Source organism: Saccopteryx bilineata, chromosome 4, assembly GCF_036850765.1.
Source record: "Saccopteryx bilineata isolate mSacBil1 chromosome 4, mSacBil1_pri_phased_curated, whole genome shotgun sequence".
Classification (NCBI taxonomy): domain Eukaryota; kingdom Metazoa; phylum Chordata; class Mammalia; order Chiroptera; family Emballonuridae; genus Saccopteryx; species Saccopteryx bilineata.
This window is the reverse complement of record NC_089493.1, coordinates 55,300,657-55,321,578: the sequence shown is the minus strand read 5'-3', so window position 1 is coordinate 55,321,578 and position 20,922 is coordinate 55,300,657. Positions and strand designations below refer to the sequence as shown.

At 42.4% G+C, this 20,922-nt stretch overlaps 1 protein-coding gene across 1 annotated transcript; it reads right to left on the bottom strand.

Annotated features, from left to right (window-relative positions):
- Positions 1-419: 419 nt before the first annotated feature.
- Positions 420-19,632, bottom strand: PCLAF (PCNA clamp associated factor). Its single transcript, XM_066274139.1, has 4 exons — positions 19,484-19,632; positions 19,090-19,170; positions 13,525-13,687; positions 420-1,924 (listed from the first exon to the last, which is right to left on the bottom strand). The coding sequence occupies exons 1-4, from the start codon at positions 19,527-19,529 to the stop codon at positions 1,879-1,881; spliced, it is 336 nt and encodes a 111-aa protein (XP_066130236.1). The 5' UTR covers positions 19,530-19,632; the 3' UTR covers positions 420-1,878.
- Positions 19,633-20,922: the final 1,290 nt, after the last annotated feature.

Below are 20,922 nucleotides of genomic sequence, written 5' to 3'. Positions count from 1 at the left end.
TTCCAGAAAATGCTTGATCAGTGGTGACACAGTGGATAGCGCACCAACCTGAAACACTGATGACCCAGGTTCAAAACCCTGAGGTTGCTGATTTGAGCGTGGGATCATCGACATGACCCCATGGTCTCTACATTGAGCCCAAAGGTCACTGGCTTGGGTGGACCCCCCCCTCCGCCCCTGTCAAGACACTTATGAGAAGCAATCAACTAATAACTAAATACCGCAACTAGTTGAGAAGTTGATGCTTCTCATCTCTCTCCCTTCCTATCTCTCTTGTCACTCTGTTTTTCTCTCTCTTGCTAAAAATAAAATAAAATTTCAGAAAAGTTTGGGCAGGTATTTAAGTATTAACAATTTAAACAATCTAATCAAAAAGGAAAACCAGATTAGCGTTTAAAGAAGAACACAAAATTACAAACTTAGTTTAATTATCTTTTTAATGTATGTTTTATTTTTTGATTCAGTTTCAATGGAAACAAGAAGTCTGTACTTCTCTTATGCTTAGAAGAGGCTAAGTTGCCAACCTATATTTTAAGAAAACTTTGACAAGAAAACAGATTACAAGGGACCTCTATCTAATAAAAGTGAAATATCATCAAATGTTGTATATTTGGAAATACTGTAGTTTCTTTAGATCAAATTTTTTTAGATATAATTACATATCAAAATTAGACCTCTTGAAGCACACCACCAAAAAGTTTCTCTTTCCATCACTGGAAAAAATAACAAAACAGGTTTTAGACCCATCAAAACTTGACTTTAATAGTTGATTTGAGCTATTACTTAATAAGAAGCCTAATTATCAAGAAAGTACTTAAGATTAAAACTTTATTAGCAATTCAGTAACATTTTGTTTAATACTGACCTCTAAAAGAAAAAGCAAAAATGTAATCTACAGTCATCAGGACTCAGTTTGGAAGTTGATAAAATGAGATCAATTCACTGAGTTATATTTCAAAGGAATAAAATAGAAATATCTAGTAGAATATAATCTTAGGCAGCACACAAATGAATATAGACAATTGTGAAAATAAGTATTAATTAAAAACGAACTTCAGAAAAACATGTATGTTAAAACATGGTTAATTTTGACAACAGATGTCAATGAGCAAAAAAGTGTGATGAGGAAGCAAGAATTACAGTAATATGTATTATACCCACCTCTTCAATTATACCCCAGTTATCTTGAAAAATATAATGATAGCTCTAAGAACTTTAGACACACTCTGGTTTATGGCATAGTTTGTCTTTCATGTTTTATTGATTTCCAGAGGGTAGTGTTTTATGATACCAAATCAAATGCATATTCTAAGGAAATTCTTCTCTCTTAATGTAGTCTATGAAATCTTCTTGCTTGAAACTCTCAGGACCATTTGCCTTTACATTTTTCTAAGAAGACAGATAATGATCAAATTTTTTAACATTGCATCTTTGGCCCCAATTCTTAAAAAAATATAGGTGCAGTTTAATTAATACTGAATTATTTTTAAACCGTGAAAATCTAACTCTGCATTTTAAATCAAATAAAAGGAACAAAAATATGGCACCATTCCAAAAGTCTAATGCCAATAAAAATGGCAACAGTACAAAGATCTAAGCAAATCTCAACTACAGCAGGTTTGTTGTATACAACATGCAATGATTTATGTTAAGAACAACTTACTGCATTATACTGAATACTAAGGTAAGTAACCATAATTATCTCATAAATCTCCCAATATTATAACTACTTGTTTTTGAAAAACCATATTTAACCCTCATTTTTTAAATTAAATGCCTATTCAGCAAAACTAAATGGAACAAATACATTTATGCAAATTTACATCCTAGAATACCAGAGTAAACAGGAAACATTAGTCAAGGGTGAATAAGAAAGTTCTATTCTTTTTCGTCATCTGTGTGATCAGGTGGCAAAGGACATACTCTGTGGAAAGAACAGAGAACTTCAATAGTATCAACTGTTTAAAAAAAACAAAAAATAGTTACAAAGCATATAAATCAGGAGTATTAATTAATGGTGCAGTGGGTCTGATCAAGTGACTGGAAATGAGGACTGGCAGGGCAGTTCATTTGTCATCCCAATATGCCAAGGTTTCTGGTTCAATCCCTAGCCAGGGCTCATACAAGAATCAACCAATAAATGCATAAAAAAGTAGAACAAATCGACGTTCCTCTCTCTCTCTCTCTCCCCATTCCTTTCTCTCTCAAGTCAATAAATTAAAAATATGTTTTAAGTGACTTGAAATGAAAAAAAAACTGTAAATAGACAAACACCTACAAATTCCAAGTGCTAGAGCAACAAATCTTTTCATTATTAAATTTGTCTGTTAATCTATAGAATCAGTGTTTCTATTTTAGAATACGTTGCCAATTTTATCAAAATGGAAATATTTCTATAGCATCTTCTTTCAACATGTTAAGTGGATAATAAAAGTAGAATATAATTCCTCAGAAGAACTCTGTGATAAAAAGCAAAAAAATTAACAATCCGCTTGAGCAGAGAAAATGGCCAATTGTCTTATTTGACTGTACACCCTTTTGAACCATATGAATGTATTACCAAAACAAACAAACAAACAAACAAACCACAATTATTTAAACAGGCAAATGGTTAACTGTAACTTTTAAAAAATAATTTACACTGCCTGACCTGCGGTGGCGCAGTGGGTAAAAGCATTGACCTGGAACACTGAGGTCACCGGTTCAAAACCCCGAGCTTTCCTGGTCAAGGCACATATGGGAGTTGATGCTTTCTGCTCCTCCCTCCCTTCTCTCTCTGTCTCTCTGTCTCCTCTCTCTAAAATGAAAAAATAAAATCTAAAAGTAAATAAATAAAAATAATTGACACTATCGTAAAGCCATTTGTATTCATTATATTTTTTTTATTGTATTTTTCTGAAGTGAGAAGTGGAGAGACAGTCAGATAGACTCGCGCATGCGCCCAACCAGGGCCCACCTTGCATGCCCACTAGGGGGCGATGCTCTGTCCATCTAGGGCGTTGTTCCGTTGCAACCAGAGACATTCTAGCACCTGAGGTGGAGGCCATGGAGCCATCCTCAGCGCCCAGTCCAACTTTACTCCAATGGAGCCTTGGCTGCAGGAGGGGAAGAGAGAGATAGAAAAGAGAGGGGGAGGAGTAGAGAAACAGATGAGTACTTCTCCTGTGTGCCCTGACCAGGAATCAAACGCGGGACAGCCACACGATTGGCGATGCTCTACACTTTTTGTAGAGAAAAAGTCAAATAAAAATGTAATCATAAATCAGAATTTTACAGCTCTGGCCAGTTGGCTCAGTGGTAGAGCGTCGGCCTGGCGTGCAGAAGTCCCGGGTTCGATTCCCGGGCAGGGCACACAGGAGAGGCGCCCATTTGCCTCTCCACCCCTGCCCCTCTCCTTCTTTTCTGTCTCTCTCCTCCCCTCCCGCAGTGAGGCTCCATTGGAGCAAAGATGGCCCGGGTGCTGGGGATGGCTCCTTGGCCTCTGCCCCAGGCGCTAGAGTGGCTCTAGTCGCAACAGAGCGAAGCCCGGAGGGGCAGAGCATCGCCCCCTGGTGGGCAGAGCTTCGCCCCTGGTGGGCGTGCCGGGTGGATTCTGGTCGGGCGCATGCGGGAGTCTGTCTGACTGTCTCTCCCCGTTTCCAGCTCCAGAAAAATACAAAAAAAAAAAAAATTTCAGAATTTTATAGGTGATGCAAATTTGTAAGCTCTATCCTAAAATAATCAGTTTTCAAATTGGATCCATAAGCTAAATGGTCATAGAGCTAATAGTTAGTGAAAGAAGGAAGCTAAAACAAAGGCATTTTGATCTGGTATGAGATTACCATTGACTCACCTTTTTTTTTTCTTTTCAGCATGAGAGAGACACAGAGACATAAAGGGAGAGGAGAAGCAGCAACTCACACTTGAGGCACTTTAGCTATTCATCAACTGCCTTCCCACATGTACCCTGAACCAGGGGCTCAGCTCAACCAGTAATCCCTTGCTCAAGCCAGTGACAATGGGGTCACATTTATGACCCTGTATTCAAGCTGGTGAGCCCCTGCTCAAGCTGGATGAGCCTGCACCCAAGCTGGCAACGACCTTGGGGCCTTGAACCTGGGTCCTCAGTGTCCCAGGTCGGCACTCCTTCCACTGCGCCACCACCTGGTCAGGCACTTGCCTACTAAATTACCGAGAGGAATTCACTTTATTTTCCTGGAAATTAAATCCAGTTAACAAATGAACAGCCTTGACCAGGTTTCTTAGTTGGTTAAAGAATTACATGACATGCCGAGGTTGTGGGTTGATCTGTGGTCAGAGCACATACAAGCATCAATAGATAAATACATAAATAAGTAGAACAACAAATTAATGTTTCTCTCTTTCTTCCTCCCTCTCTCTCTGAAATAAATAAAAAAGAAATTAAACCAAATGAACACTATCATGAACAAAAGTTCCTTTTTACAAGGACTTGATTTACTGCAGGTGTCATGGTTCAGTTAAGGTTTCAAATAACTAGTCTTTCTTTATTTTTTTTGAACAGAGACAGAGAGAAGGACAGATAGGGACAGAGAGACAGGAAGAGAGAGAGATGAGAAGCATCAATTCTTCGTTACAGCACTTTAGTTGTTCATTGATAGCTTTCTTATATGTGCCTTGGCCGAGGGGCTACAGCAGACCGAGTGACCCCTTGCTCAAGCCAGCAACCTTGGACTTCAAGCCAGCAACCTTTAGGCTCAAGCCAGCAACCATGGGGTCATGTCAATGATCCCATGCTCAAGCCAGCAACCTCACACTCAAGCTGATGAGCCCATGCTCAAGCTGGATGAGCCCATGCTCAAACTGGCAACCTTGGGGTTTTGAACCTGGGTCCTCTATGTCCCAATCCGACGCTCTAACCACTGCGCAACCAGCTGGTCAGGCTAGCTAGTCTTTCTTCATTGTGACTCTCCCCCATGCAACTGATGGGGTTTACCCTGCCTTTTTCAGAAAATAAAGGCCCTGGCTGGTTGGCTCAGCGGTAGAGCGTCGGCCTAGCGTGCGGAGGACCCGGGTTCAATTCCCGGCCAGGGCACACAGGAGAAGCGCCCATTTGCTTCTCCACCCCTCCGCCGCGCTTTCCTCTCTGTCTCTCTCTTCCCCTCCCGCAGCCAAGGCTCCATTGGAGCGGGGATGGCCCGGGCGCTGGGGATGGCTCCTTGGCCTCTGCCTCAGGCGCTGGAGTGGCTCTGGTCGCAGCATGGCGACGCCCAGGATGGGCAGAGCATCGCCCCCTGGTGGGCAGAGCATCGCCCCTGGTGGGCGTGCCGGGTGGATCCCGGTCGGGCGCATGCGGGAGTCTGTCTGACTGTCTCTCCCTGTTTCCAGCTTCAGAAAAATGCAAAAAGAAAAAAAAAAAAGAAAATAAAGCCATAGGAGTTGTCATATTCCAGATTATGAACTGAGTTAATAGCAGAAGCCCTTCTGATAAACCGATAGTTTATTATAGTTAGTCTCAGAAGCAATCAATGAACGAAAGTGATGCAACTAGGAGTTGATGCTTCTCATCTCTCTCCTTTCCCGTCTGTCTTCTCCCTCTCCCTCAAAAAAAAATCTTTCATATCATTTAAAAAAAAAGTTACGGCCTGACCTGTGGTGGCGCAGTGGATAAAGCGTCGACCTGGAACGCTGAGGTCACCGATTCGAAACCCTGGGCTTGCCCAGTCAAGGCACATATGGGAGTTGAAGCTTCCTGCTCCTCCCCTCCCTCTCTCCCCCCTTCTCTAAAATAAATAAATAAAATCTTTAAAAAAAAATGTTAAAAAAAAAAAAGTTACTAGTTACTCTATTGGTTTAGTATCAACAAAGAAGTAATTACAAATCTCCTAAACAAGGACCAATCTAAGAAAGGGGCTACAAGACTAATATAAACTTTATTATACCATAGATCAAACTTTTTTTTTTAACAGAGACAGAGTGAGAATCAGAGAGAGGGATAGATAGGGATAGACAGGAACGGAGAGAGATGAGAAGCATCAATCATTAGTTTTTCGTTGCACATTGTGACATCTTAGTTGTTCATTGATTGCTTTCTCATATGTGCCTTGACCGTGGGCCGTCAGCAGATCGAGTAACCCTTTGCTTAATCCAGTGACCTTGGGTCCAAGCTGGTGAGCTTTGCTCAAACCAGATGAGCCCGTGCTCAAGCTGGCAACCTCGGGGTCTCGAGCCTGGGTCCTCCACGTCCCAGTCTGATGCTCTATCCACCGTGCCACCACCTGGTCAGGCTAGATCAAACTTCTTTATGAGAATACATGTGTGATCTTTCTCCAAATGATGGAATATAGGTCTCACTGCTATAACAATCAATGGTATATCCATATTTGGCTATACTGACAAATATTTTGTCTTGTTAATGGAAGTCACAAATAATTCAAAAGGATTGTAATATAATCTAGAGCTAATATTGTATTTTTTTTTTTTTCTGAAGCTGGAAACGGGGAGAGACAGTCAGACAGACTCCCGCATGCGCCCGACCGGGATCCACCCGGCACGCCCACCAGGGGACAACACTCTGCCCACCAGGGGGCGATGCTCTGCCCCACCAGGCCATCGCTCTGTTGCGACCAGAGCCACTCTAGCGCCCGGGGCCATCTTTGCTCTAATGGAGCCTCGGCTCCGGGAAGGGAAGATAAAGACAGAGGGGAAGGAGAGGAGGAGGGGTGGAGAAGCAGATGGGCGCTTCTCCTGTGTGCCCTGGCCGGAAATCGAACCCGGGACTTCTGCACGCCAGGCCGACGCTCTACCACCGAGCCTACCGGCCAAGGCCTCTAGAGCTAATATTAACTATTAGCTTGTTCATATTAGAATAAGAAAGAGGAAAGAAGAATGGTGCTAGACAATGAGAGGGAACTAGAAGAGACGTATAAAATCATTAAAGCAAGTCTATTAAAAGGCTTGATCCCCCTGTACAGGTAGCTATTCAGTTAGACCATTGTCCTAATATATCAAGGTTGTGGGTTTGATCTCTGGTCAGGGGACATACAAGAATCAATTAATAAATGCATAAATAAGGGGAACAACAAATTTTTGTTTCTCTCCTTTCCTCTCTCTGAAAAAAAAATCAATAAAAAAATTTTCAAAAAGGCTCTATTCAAAAATGTATATCCCTTTGGTTGATTTTTTTAAAAACTGAAAATAATAATAGTGATATAGCAACAAAGTCTAAAATCTAGTTACTGCTCCAGAGTTTGACATTCCTTTTAATTTTCTCATAAGATAGTAAGCACTCTGTAACCATTTACTAAATGACCTTATGAAAAGTATTGAATTCTTAAAATTGTATATGCATAAACATCACTTTATATGTCAAATACTTTGTTTTAAATGCTCTTCCAGCCATTTATTTATATTTAGGTTGTGCTCATTGAAAACCAGTTCCAAACACAATATACAATCCAAAACAGATGTACAGTGTTCAGATATGAAGCAAAAGAGAGTGTTCATTCATATATTATACATAGATCTCATATAGCTTGAGATCTGTTGGATTTTGTTTCTGTGTAGGTTTTAAAGATGGCAAATATTGAGGAGTAGTTAGAAGAGGGTATGGGGGATATATGGTGATGGAAGGAGACTTGACTTGGGGTGGTGAACATATAATACAATATCTAGATGTTGCATTATCGAATTGTACACCTGAAACCAATTTAATTTTAAAAACCAACGTTACCCCAACAAATTCAATTTAGAAATATGAATAAAAGATGGAAAATATTGGTTTAAGTCTTAAGAGTACTATGGCCATGCTGGATATTGTACTCTAAGCATTGGTTTGTAAACGTGTGAACGAGAGCTTTCATGGAGTGTCTATTTTTATAAAGGCTTTTGTATATCAAAGCAGTTGTAAAAGCTTTAATTTCTAGAATCAAGTACATTTAGGTTTAGGACAATGGTCTAACTGAATAGCTACCTGTACAGGGCGGACCAATAATCTACAAACATTGACTGATAGAGTAAGTTATTTCCAATGTAGTTATTCTGATTCATAAAGTTTTTTAAAAATATATATTTAAAGAAAGAGCACAATCAAGTTTTGAATTTAATGGAAGCAAGTTTCCAATTTTCACTTCCCAAATACCTAATATAAATTATTTGTTTCCTTCACATATTTTCCTCTTAATTTTAAGTTTTGTCAAATATGCCTTCAAAACAGATAAATTTTTAAGTTGTAAAACTTATTCAACATATGCAGAAATAAAAAGCAGTATCTTAAGAGTGATTGATGTCATTGCACTACTAATCTTTGGAATCAACTCAAGTGATCCAAGTTAGCTAAATGAATCTGACACTCCTACTGGATGGGAATGTGTGGTAGGAAATACCTGTTATTTGACTTTTAGTATATATGCAAGAATTACTCATCATTGGGTTTGTAGTAAATCCCAATCCATCATTGCCCCAGTACAAGTAAATTACTAAAGTCAAATGCAATTTCAAATACAAAGCCCCAGAGGGAAGAGTTAAGTTCCTAAGAAAATAGTGAAAACTTAGGACAGCTGAAATACACGGAGGATTTATAGTAACACCTGGTGATTCCTTCCAATGCACATATAAATGGAATCACAGAAGCTTTTTTATTATCTAATCATTTTACTCCCTTCTAGATTTAATGAAGCAGAGTAAAAACCGACTCTATTCCACAGCTCATCCTTTTTCTTTAGATTCAGGTGAAATTATTCTTATTTTCAAGGTAAAGTTTTAAGTGTCCATACTTAAATTTTTAAGCTTCCTTTAATCACATCATTAATTTTTCTCTTCGTTCTTGCCCATGAAACTCCAGCAGATTTAATATTGGCATTCGTTACATAGTCAAACCTTCAGATGTCCCCCCCAGATGTTCTTTAAACCAATCCAATGTGAAATTCTCAACATTTTCTGTATTGATAGATTTGTAATTAGAATTGATGAAACCTTGTTTTTTCCTTGCCACACAACTTCAAGATGCCATATGGATTGGGCTGCAGAGTATGGTTTGGTGAACTGTAGGTATTCCTTGGCCTTAGTCTCTTAAAGGTAGAGATGTAGAAGGGTGAACAAGATCACAAGAAGACTGGCTGATAGCTGCAGAGCACATTTGGACGTTGTGGTTTCAAGAGGTTCTGGCGTGCTGCTCAAAGGAACAAATGGATACACCTGCATGGGTAGAAGCAGTGCCAGAAGCAGCAGCCCCAGACTGAGCCTGGCCACTACTATCTCCTTGCCCATGTTGATCACTGTACCTTGGATCCAGCCCACCACTTGGTACACTGGAGGATCTTGGGCTTCTGCATGGTGCAGGGGAGGGGTCTTAAGTCAGGAGGCATCATAATGGCAGTGATGTGGCATGACCCACCCACTTGCATTCACCACTGCCTACACCTCCCCAACCAAATAATTTCTTTTCAAAACAAAATTTTTGAAAGTTGTTTAGAGAGCCTGGATCCTACCACTTATACATCTATATTGAAGAAGGTTTTCGGGCCTGACCTATGGTGGCGCAGTGGATAAAGCATTAACCTAGAAATGCTGAGGTCGCCGGTTCGAAACCCTGGGTTTGCCTGGTCAAGGCACATATGGGAGTTGATGCTTCCAGCTCCTCCCCCCCTTCTCTCTCTCTGTCTCTCCCTCTCCTCTCGAAAATGAATAAATGAATACAAATAAAATAAAAAAGGTTTCCATTGTCTTTTTTTCCAAACAGCATTATTTTTTTCCCTCATTTTTTTTTTTTTTTTTTTTTTTTTTACAGAGACAGAGAGTCAGAGAGAGGGATAGATAGGGACAGAAAGACAGGAACGGAGAGAGATGAGAAGCATCAATCATTAGTTTTTCGTTGCACACTGTGACACCTTAGTTGTTCATTGATTGCTTTCTCATATGTGCCTTGACCGTGGGCCTTCAGCAGACCGAGTAACCCCTTGCTCAAGCCAGAGACCTTGGGTCCACGCTTGTGAGCTTTTGCTCTAACCAGATGAGCCCGCACTCAAACTGGCGACCTCGAGGTCTCAAACCTGGGTCTTTCCGCATCCCAGTCTGACGCTCTATCCACTGTGCCACCGCCTGGTCAGGCCCCTCATTTTTTTTTTTTTTTTTTTTTTTTGACAGAGAGTCAGAGAGAGACACACACACAGGGACAGACAGACAGGAAGGGAGAGAGATGAGAAGCATCAATTCTTTGTTGTGACACCTTAGTTGTTCATTGATTGCTTTCTCCTATGTGCTTTGACTGGGGGGCTAGAGCAGAGCAAGTGACCCCTTGCTCAAGCCAGCAACCTTGGGCTTCAAACCAGCAACCTTTGGGCTCAAGCCAACAACTATGGGGTCATGTCAATGATCCCACGTCCAAGCCAGCAACCCGCACTCAAGCTGGTGAGCCCATGCTCAAACTGGATGAGCCCACATTCAAGCTGGCGAACTCAGAGTTTTGAACCTGGATCCTCTATGTCCCAGTCAGATGCTCTATCCACTGTGCACTGCCTGGTCAGGCTCCCCTTCATTCTTAAAATTATGTTTATTGTTAAAAATTGGGAGCACTTTTTTGTTTTTGTTTTTTTGGTATTTTTCTGAAGCTGGAAACGGGGAAGCAGTCAGACAGACTCCCGCATGCGCCCGACCGGGATCCGCCCAGCATGCCCACCAGGGGGTGATGCTCTGCCCATCTGGGGCATCGCTCTGCCGCAGTCAGAGCCATTCTAGCACCTGAGGCAGAGGCCACAGAGCCATCCTCAGCGCCTGGGCAAACTTTGCTCCAGTGGAGCCTTGGCTGCGGGAGGGGAAGAGAGAGACAGAGAGGAAGGTGCGGCGGAGGGGTGGAGAAGCAGATGGGCGCTTCTCCTGTGTGCCCTGGCCGGGAATCAAACATGGGACTCCTGCACGCCAGGCCGACGCTCCACCACTGAGCCAACCGGCCAGGGCCTGGGAGCACTTTTGAGACAACCTCACCCTCTGGACAAACGACCAGCACGATGAAGCAGAAGGTGACTGAAGAGCTTTCAGATACTTGGCCCTTCCATCACCCACAACCCCCATCATCATGATTCTTCCTTGCCACAGTCAGTAGTAATAGAGCTAAACTATTACAGTAGTAATCTATCTGTACTGGCAGCACAGCTACTCAGATCCACTCCCTTGGCCCCAGGAAGTAGTTTCAGATAAATCTTAATGGGCATTGCTAGATTGATGGTTACTTTGAATCTACAGGAGCTTTCTTTTCAAATTGTGCAGACAAATACATTCTGAATGAGGCATTTTACTATTCCTCTTGATAGTTGTGAAACCAGGCGAAAGCAATGGGGAAGTTTAGAAAGGAGAATTAGCCAAAACAGGCTACAATATTTAAATGGTGCTTTTTTTTTTTTTTTGGTATAGTGTTTTCTTAATAAGCAATGTACATCCTGTACATACAAAAATGAATTCATCCTACCTTCCTTTAGCAAATGGAAAACTGTTAAGGGAAGCTGATACAGAGAACATGCGCTCCTTTCCATCAGCTTTATGTTAACATGAGGTTTCAGTAGTGCCTTGTTTTGCTTCTTTGAATTATGATTGCACAAACCTTTTATTTTTTTATTGATTGATTGATTTTTAGAGAGAGGGGAAGGGGGAGAGACAGAAACATAGATTTGTTGTTCCACGAATTTATGCATTCATTGGTTTCTTCTTGTATGTGCCCTGACTAGGGACTGAACCTGCAACCTTGGTGTATCAGGATAACACGCCAATCAACTGAGCTACTAGGCAAGGTTTTTCTTTTTTTAAATATATATTAGAGTATCTGAGCCAAACTGATAACATATGCCAGGGAACAAGATCTAAAATGCTTCCCACAAATATTCTTTTATTTTAAATGAAATGCATCTAAAATTTTGATATCTGTAACTTTCTTTGGGAAGGTTGTGATTGTTTAAGAAACATGTACTTATTTTTTTTGTAACTCTTTGGCTATTCTGTGTATCCTGACAACACCATGTGTGTCAGTCCATGTCAATCAAGATGATTACTGAAATGCCAGACTTCTAAATTAAATGTTTTGGAATGCAATGGGTAAATAATTGCTGCTTTGAGGGATTTTAAAAAGAAACAAAAAGAAAGAAAGAAAATTGGCAGCCCTTAGTAAGTATGAGGAGAGGTTTTGTCCAGAGATGATCTTTACTGATATTTGGTATATTTTCATTTAATATTATTATTTGGTATATTTTATACAAATATTTGGTATAAATATATTTGTATAAAAGTATTTGGTGCTTTTGCATCCAGAATTTTTTTCTTAACAAACACTTATGAGCATTTCCCTCACATTAAAAGCTTAAAAAACATGAGTTATCTTCCTAAGAAGTTTGCACACTGAATTCTGTAGATGTGCAGTTTTATCCCCACTTTGTTTTTGAAGTACTCTTTTGTACTTGTAGAGAAGTTGTAAAGAAAATACACCATGGAGTTAATTTTGGTTGTTTTTAAATGATGAGGTTTTCTATACTTTCCAACTTTTCTCCATTGGTTATATATTTCTTCTGGAGGTTAAACTAATAGTTTTTTAAGAGGTGGGGTTATGGAATTCAAACTAAATTAATCAACATGGAAATTGCTTTTTGATAAAGACTATAGAAAATAGCGAAAATTAAAAGACTAAAAAAAGTTAGGTCATGGTTAATAACATAGCACTTGTCTTGATGGGAAATAAACCTCTTTAAGTGATTGGAATGAGTAAAAATACTCTTCATTGATATTTGAAATATGCAAGTGACTTTTTTTTTAATTTTTTAATTTATTCATTTTAGAGAAGAGAGAGAGAGAGAGAGAGAAGGGGGGAGGAGCAGGAAGCATCAACTCCCATATGTGCCTTGACCAGGCAGGCCCAGGGTTTTGAACTGGCGACCTCAGCATTCCGAGCGACGCTTTATCCACTGCACCACCACAGGTCAGGCTGCAAGTGACTTTTGTTTTGTTTTGTTTTGTTTTTTTTCTTTTTCTGAAGCTGGAAACGGGGAGAGACAGTCAGACAGACTCCCGCATGCGCCCGACCGGGATCCACCCGGCACACCCACCAGGGGCAACGCTCCGCCCACCAGGGGGCGACGCTCTGCCCCTCTGTGGCGTTGCTCTGCTGCGACCAGAGCCACTCCAGCGCCTGGGGCAGAGGCCAAGGAGCCATCCCCAGCGCCCGGGCCATCTCTGCTCCAATGGAGCCTTGGCTGCAGGAGGGGAAGAGAGAGACAGAGAGGAAGGAGGGGGTGGGGGGTGGAGAAGCAAATGGGTGCTTCTCCTATGTGCCCTGGCCGGGAATCGAACCCAGGTCCCCCGCACGCCAGGCCGACGCTCTACCGCTGAGCCAACTGGCCAGGGCTGCAAGTGACTTTTAATGAGAGATTAACACAAGTTTTGAAAACCTTTTGGGTTGTATTTTATCTTTTCAAGGAGAAACTTTAAAGTTCCTGAATATCCTGTTGTCTTTTATTTCCAACAGTATAAAGATTTTCTTATATTCAACAATATAAATATTTTCTTATATTCTAGAATATAAAAACTTACTTTCTCTTTCCTTTTCCTAAGCCACTGCTTCCTGCCTCTTCAGGAATCCAATTCTCTTTTTCAGAATCTTTAGAGGACTGTCTGAAGAATTCTCCAATTCCTTTTTGCCATTTGGGAGTTGGGCGCACACAAACTGGATTCCCTCTTGCATACTTATTTTCAGCTATAAAATATAAATATATGGAACTAAATAAGAACAAGCATACAATAGCCATTCCTTAAAGGGAAACTTAGTATTTTAACATAAAATCTAAAGGGCATTCAATAGTCTTACATCCATTTTAAAGAACTGAAAATGTGACAAAATAAAGCTGCATTCAGTCAATAGTACATTATACAGTATTACAGTATAATACTTTATTATAGTTATCCTTTAGCCTAGAAAAACAGTATAACAGAATTTTTACAACTGAAAATATTTTTATTTTGTCTACAAACTGTTATTCGAATAGCCTTATATATCGTCAAAATAAAGTTTGACACACTTTTTTCTAATATAAAGTAGCACCATGTAGTATAAACTGCCAACTTTTTACTTAATAAGGTTATTTAGTTAAAGCACATATAGAAGGCTAAAAAAGTAGTGTACAGCAGATAACATTTCCACATAAATAGGTTCCATTTTTCAAAACATTTGGCTCCTTTTCAGTTCAAACAGTAAATCCAATTCCTGATTATTTTAAAACAGTAATTTAAAGGAAATTTTGAGGGAAATTCCTGACCTTTTTATAAAGTAGTGATTAGAATACCAACAGGATTAAGTTACCATATATATCTTTTGCTTTAAACATATTTGTCACAAAAACTAGCTGTTAAAAAGACTGATAAAAGTACTTCAATATATACTGTGTGAAGTTATACTGCTTGTACTTTTTATTTATTTTATTTTTAAAAATGTGTATTTTATTGATTTTAGAGAGGGGAAAGGAGAGAGCAGGAAAGAGACAGGAACATCTGTTTCTGTGTGTGCCCTGACCAGGGATCAAACCGGCAACCTCTGTGCTTTGGGACAATGCTCTAGCCAACCATGCCATCCAGCCAGGGCAATATGGCTGGTACTTTATAAAAAGTACAAATGGCCTTTACCAAATAGTGATCCTGCCCTGACCAGGTAGCTCAGTTGGTTATAGTGTCCTCCAGATACACTAAGGTTGTGAGGATCATACATATTTTGTACTTACAGTTTCACAAAGGAAGGGTAATACTATATCCAAAATTTAAAAGTGTGCTCAAAGAGTTACTTACAGGATGACAAGTGCTTATCATTAAAAAAAAAATTTTTATTATTGATTTTAGAGGGGAGAGAAAGAGAGAAAAAGGGGCATAGGAGTGGAAACATCAACCTGCAGTAGTTGCCTCTCACCTGTGCCCCTACCAGGCAAGCCTGGGGGCTCAAACCAGTGACCCCAGTCCTCCAGGTCAATGCCCCATCCACTGCATCACCACAGGATAAGCTGTCATTTTTTCTTAAAGAGGAGGGGAGATAGACTCCTGTATGCCCCGACAGCAATCCACATGGCAACCCTGTCAGGGGCTAATGCTCGAATCAGCCAAGCTCTCCTCAGTGCCCAGGGCTGATGCTCAAACCAATTGAGCCACTGGCTGCAAGGGAGGAAAAGAAAGAAGGGGAGAGGGAAGGGAAGTAGATGGTTCCTTCTCATGTGTGCCCTGAATGGTGATTGAACCAAGGATGTCCACATGCTGGGCTGACACCCTATCCACTGAACCAACCGGCCAGGTCCAAATTTCCTCATCTTAGACATAAGGATATTGCCCTGGCGGGATAGCTCCATTGTTTAGAGCGTTGTCCTTATACAAACCAAGGTTGTTGTTTGATCCTAGTCTGGGCATGTATGGGAATCAACCAATAGATGTTTGTCTCTCTAAAATCAATAAATAAGTTTTAAAAAATAAAGTAAAATAAGAATATTACCAATTTCATATAGTTGATTATTGGTGAGAAAGAGATCTGTAAAATGCCTAAATAGGTGCATTTCTCCAATACAAGTTCATTAAGAGCCTATTCAATTTTGTTTCAACAGTGGGGCAGGCAATGTGCTCCTAAACTAGAATTTCATCTAGTGATACAGGATATAAGATATTCTCAATAAATTCATATATTTTCAAAACTTTTGACCTATTTCTTTTTATCTATATATATTGCTTACAAAAATTAGAGGAGGCCCCGGCCGGTTGGCTCAGTGATAGAGCGTCAGCCTGGCGTGCAGGAGTCCCGGGTTCAATTCCCGGCCAGGACATACAGGAGAAGCGCCCATCTGCTTTTCCACCCCTCCCCCTCTCCTTCCTTTCTGTCTCTCTCTTCCTCTCCCGCAGCCAGGGCTCCATTGGAGCAAAGTTGACCCGGCCGCTGGGGGTGGCTCTATGGCCTCTGCCTCCGGCGCTAGAATGGCTCTGGTTGCAACAGAGCAATGCCCCAGATGGGCAGAGCATCGCCCCCTGGTGGGCATGCCGGGTGGATCCCGGTCGGGCGCATGCGTGAGTCTGTCTGCCTCCCCGTTTCCAACTTAAGAAAAATACACACAAAAAAAATTAGAGGATATTTCAAAATGAATATGAAGCAATAAAAAAAAGCATTTGACTTTTGTTCTCTCTCTTTTATTTTTTTCTGAAGCTAGAAACCAGGAGAGACAGTCAGACAGACTCCCGCATGTGCCCCACCGGGATCCACCCGGCACGCCCACCAGGGGGCGATGCTCTGCCGCCACCAGAGCCACTCTAGCGCCTGGGGCAGAGGCCACAGAGCCGTCCTAAGTGCCCGGGCCATCTTTGATCCAATGGAGCCTCGGCTGCGGGAGGGGAAGAGAGAGACAGAGAGGAAGGAGAGGGGGAGGGGTGGAGAAGCAAATGGGTGCTTCTCCTGTGTGCCCTGGCTGGAATCGAACCCGGGACTCCTGCACGCCAGGCCGATGCTCTACCACTGAGCCAACCGGCCAGGGCGCATTTGACTTTTCTGCTTCTCCACCCCTACCCCTCTCCTTCCTCTCTGTCTCTCTCTTCCCCTCCCGCAGCCGAGGCTCCATTGGAGCAAAGATGGCCCGGGCAATGAGGACGGCTCTGTGGCCTCTGCCCCAGGCGCTAGAGTAGCTCTGGTCGCAACATGGCGACACCCAGGATGGGCAGAGCATCGCCCCCTGGTGGGCGTGCCAGGTGGATCCCGGTCGGGCGCATGCGGGAGTCTGTCTGACTGTCTCTCCCTGTTTCCAGCTTCAGAAAAATGGAAAAAAAAAAAAAAAAAAAAAAGGAGGAAGTTTTGAGTTAACATGAAAAACACATGAAGTACTTAATAGTGCTTCCTTGTATGTTCTTAACTAGACCTTGTGAATTAATCTTTCTTACTGCTCAATTTTCCTACTGAAAGGAATGAGACACCAGATGGCATTGTATTTTCTCAACTTATCTTCACAAAGGAGCAGTGTGAAGCTATTTTCCTGGCCAGGTTTTCATTACTATGACCCAAAAGCAGTATATCAGGAGTTGCAAAGTTGGAAAACACACAGAACGCCACTCAAAAACTTTTTTCTGTATGACAGAGACAGAGAGAGGGACAAGTAGGGACAGGCAGGCAGGAAGGGAGAGAGATGAGAAGCATCAATTCTTTGTAGCACCTTCGTTGTTCATTGATTGCTTTCTCATATGTGCCTTGATCTGGGGGCTACACCAGAGTGAGTGATCCCTTGCTCAAGCCAGCGACTCTGCAATCAAGCTGGTGAGCCCATGCTCAAGCCAGATGAGCCTGCGTTCAAGCTGGTGACTTCGGGGTCTTGAACCTGGGTCCTCTGTGTCCCAGTCCAACTGCACTACCACGTGGTCAGGCCCCACTCAAAATTTTTAAAGGGAAAAAAACATGCAAAAATTAAAACAAAACTTTTACACTAACAAGACAATGAGGACCTGGCATGTTAGTTCAGTTGGTTAAGAGCGTCATCGCAAAAAATCAAGGTTGTGGATTTGATCCCTGGTCAGAGCACACACAGGAAGCAATAAAAAAATGTACGACTGAGTGGAACAACAAATGCTTCCCTTTCCCTTCTCCTCTCTCTCCCTCTCTAAATCAATCAAAATTAAGTCCTGGCCAAATAGCTCAGTTGGTTAGTGTCATCCTGGAGCATAGAGATTGCCCGTTTGATTCCCTGATCAAGGCACATACAGGAGCATCTGGATGTTCCTGTCTTTCTCTCTCTCCCTCTCTCTCTCCCCTCCCCCCCAAAAAAAGTCAACTACCCTAATTCTTAATCTAGTAAAGGGATGCTCACATAATCTCTTGCAAGAAAAATCTACTTGGCCCTGGCCGGTTGGCTCAGCGGTAGAGCGTCGGCCTAGCGTGCGGAGGACCTGGGTTCGATTCCCGGCCAGGGCACATAGGAGAAGCGCCCATTTGCTTCTCCACCCCTCCGCCGCGCCTTCCTCTCTGTCTCTCTCTTCCCCTCCCGCAGCCAAGGCTCCATTGGAGCAAAGATGGCCCGGGCGCTGGGGATGGCTCTGTGGCCTCTGCCCCAGGCGCTAGAGTGGCTCTGGTCGCAACATGGCGACGCCCAGGATGGGCAGAGCATCGCCCCCTGGTGGGCAGAGCGTCGCCCCTGGTGGGCGTGCCGGGTGGATCCCGGTGGGGCGCATGCGGGAGTCTGTCTGACTGTCTCTCCCTGTTTCCAGCTTCAGAAAAATGCAAAAAAAAAAAAAAAAAAAAAAAGAAAAATCTACTTGTCAACATTAAAAATAAAAACTGGTGGCACAGTGGATACAGCGTTGGACTGGAATGCAGAGGACCCAGGTTCGAAACCCCAAGGTTGCTGGCTTGAGCTTGGGGTTGCTGGCTTGCGTGTGATATCATAGACATGACCCCATGGTCACTGGCTTGAGCCCAAAGTTGCTGGCTTGAGACCAAGGTCGCTGGCTTGAGCAAGGGGTCACTCACTCTGCTGTAGCCCCCCAGTCAAGGCACATGAGAAAGTAATCAATGAACAACTAAGGAGCCGCAACGAAGAATTGATGCTTCTCATCTCTCTCCCTTCCTGTCTGTCCCTATCTGTCCCTCTCTCTGACTCTGTAAAAGCAAAACAAAACAAAACAAAACCGCTATCCCTGGCTGGATAGCTCAGTTGGTTAGCATCAGCCTAAAGTACAAAGGTTGTGGGTTCAATCCCAGTCAGGGCACATACAGGAATGGATAGATGTTCCTGTCTTGCTTTCTCTCTCTCTTCCTCACTGGCTAAAATTAATAAACACAATTTAAAAAAATAAAAATAGAAACGTTAAGCCAGAACAAATAGGTTTGAAGATAAATTGTGTTTTCCTCTAACACTGAGGCTCAACATTCTTTTCACATGTGACCCTGCTTATACACCTGCTTGCCGAGAGGCCAAGGTCCCCTCATTATAATGCAAGGAAGAAATTTGGGCATGAGGATCTCAGGAAAATAAATTACACGACGGGTCACAGGGGCTTGCAGGTCAGGAGAAATGTGCCAAGGGGAGAATTGTGGAGCCAGGCCCGACCCTCTTTTGAGAGGGTTCCTCCACGAGCTTGCAGGGACTTTTTTTTTTTTACCTTTCCTCGACGAAGGCGACATGGAATTAGTGGCAGAGGCAGAGGAACCAAGCACCTTCCTGGGGGCTCGAGAAGCCACCACTGCGGAGAGAGGCAAAGGAGGGAGTTCAGAAGGGGACAGTAAGGTTTGGACACCACGTCTCGGAGCCACGTTCTCACCACAGCTCCCCACCCAAGCTCTTGGAGAGCCCCACGATCCAGAACAGCAGGATAACCCTTCCCTGCCCTCTCCGCTTATTCTTCCAGTTTAAGGGGTTGGGCCGCTGCTTCCGGACGGGCTGGACCAGTTTGCTCACAGAGCTGTGGGCTCCCCTCCACCCGCGGCCTCTTCCGCCCGCAGCGGGGGCTGTTCGGAGCACCCCCAGCCTTCCACTACCATACTCAACTGCCTCACCTTTTCTGTAAGTGCCTGGAACACTGTCTGCTTTAGTCCGCACCATGTTGAACGCCAGGAAAGGAGAGTAACCAACGGATTTCCCAGCGAAGGGTGTTTCCCTAGACAGGTCCCCGAAAACGAATCTCCCGCCAGTTTATACTGGTTTCTTTCCCGCGCGCTCCACGAACTCTCCCCATTGGCTCCGCGCCCTTTCCCCATTGGTTCCGCGCCGTCCCCCACAACCAATTGCCAATGTTCAGTGATGACAGCAGCGGGCCTTGGTGCAGTACTGATCAGTCCATCAATTCGCAGAAGATTGGGATTCGTACCCTCCCCAGATGGGCGGTGCCGGCGTGGTTTCCTGGGGTGCCTGGTGTGTGGGAACTAGGGAAATGGGCCTGCTCAGAAAAGAGAGAATTCTACCATTTGTTCAAAAGTTACCTCAGGGTTAAATCTATAGTGATTGACTCTTAGAAGCGAAATTAAGCGGACTTTTTCATGCAAATCAAAATAAAAAGAACTTTCCTTTAATACCGCCGGAACTCTATCCTTGGCGTCCCTAACTAAAACAATTCTAAGGAAAGGGAGAAAAGGAAGCGAATACTTTTAATTAATGGGGCTTTTTTTTTTTTTTAACGTTTTTAGAATGGTGTGAAACTAAGGTTAAAAAACCAGGTGAATTGTATATACAAAATCACATACCATAAAATAAACAAGTTAATAAAACGTCTTCTCAAGACATATATAGTCTCAAAATTGTTTTAAAAATATGTCAAATGTACTAAGGGCACATCTCTGGCAGACAGTAAGGATAGCTCTAAAATAGGAACTCATAACTATTCTCTATCCCTATGCCTATCTTCTAATTACTCACAAAACCCCCGGGGAGGGATTTTCACTCTGAATACCATGCATAAAACATCAGAAGAGCTTGCCTTGGGATTTTGTTAAATGCTCATTTGAAAAGTAACCCTGAAAGTGTAAGCGCGGCATTGATTTTCTACAATAAATTATGTTTTAGCTTTCGAAACTTTTTTAGTATTTTAACAGAATCAACAACTACTTTGTGCTTTAAAATGAAAGACAACAGCTTAAAATAGCGTTATAATAGCAGGAAATGTATTATAGCTAGTAGCTTTGTATAAACCTTGGAGTCTAAGATTACAGCCAAATTCCTATTAGAAAAATCAACAATCCCCAGGGTATATTCCTTTGTTATTTGTCATCATGCTCCTCTCAATACACAGTGGTTCTTCAATACACATTATTTTCTTTTTAGTTAAAGTGGCTTCTGCAAAGACCTAAATTACTTAATTGCAGATCCCTGCAGAAATTAGAACTGCATGGAGAATATTCTGGGGTGTTTTTTTCTCCTAATCCACATGCCAAGTAAATTGCTAGAAAGAATTGCAAATATACCTTTGTAGACAAGGACAGTCTACATATTATTATAACTA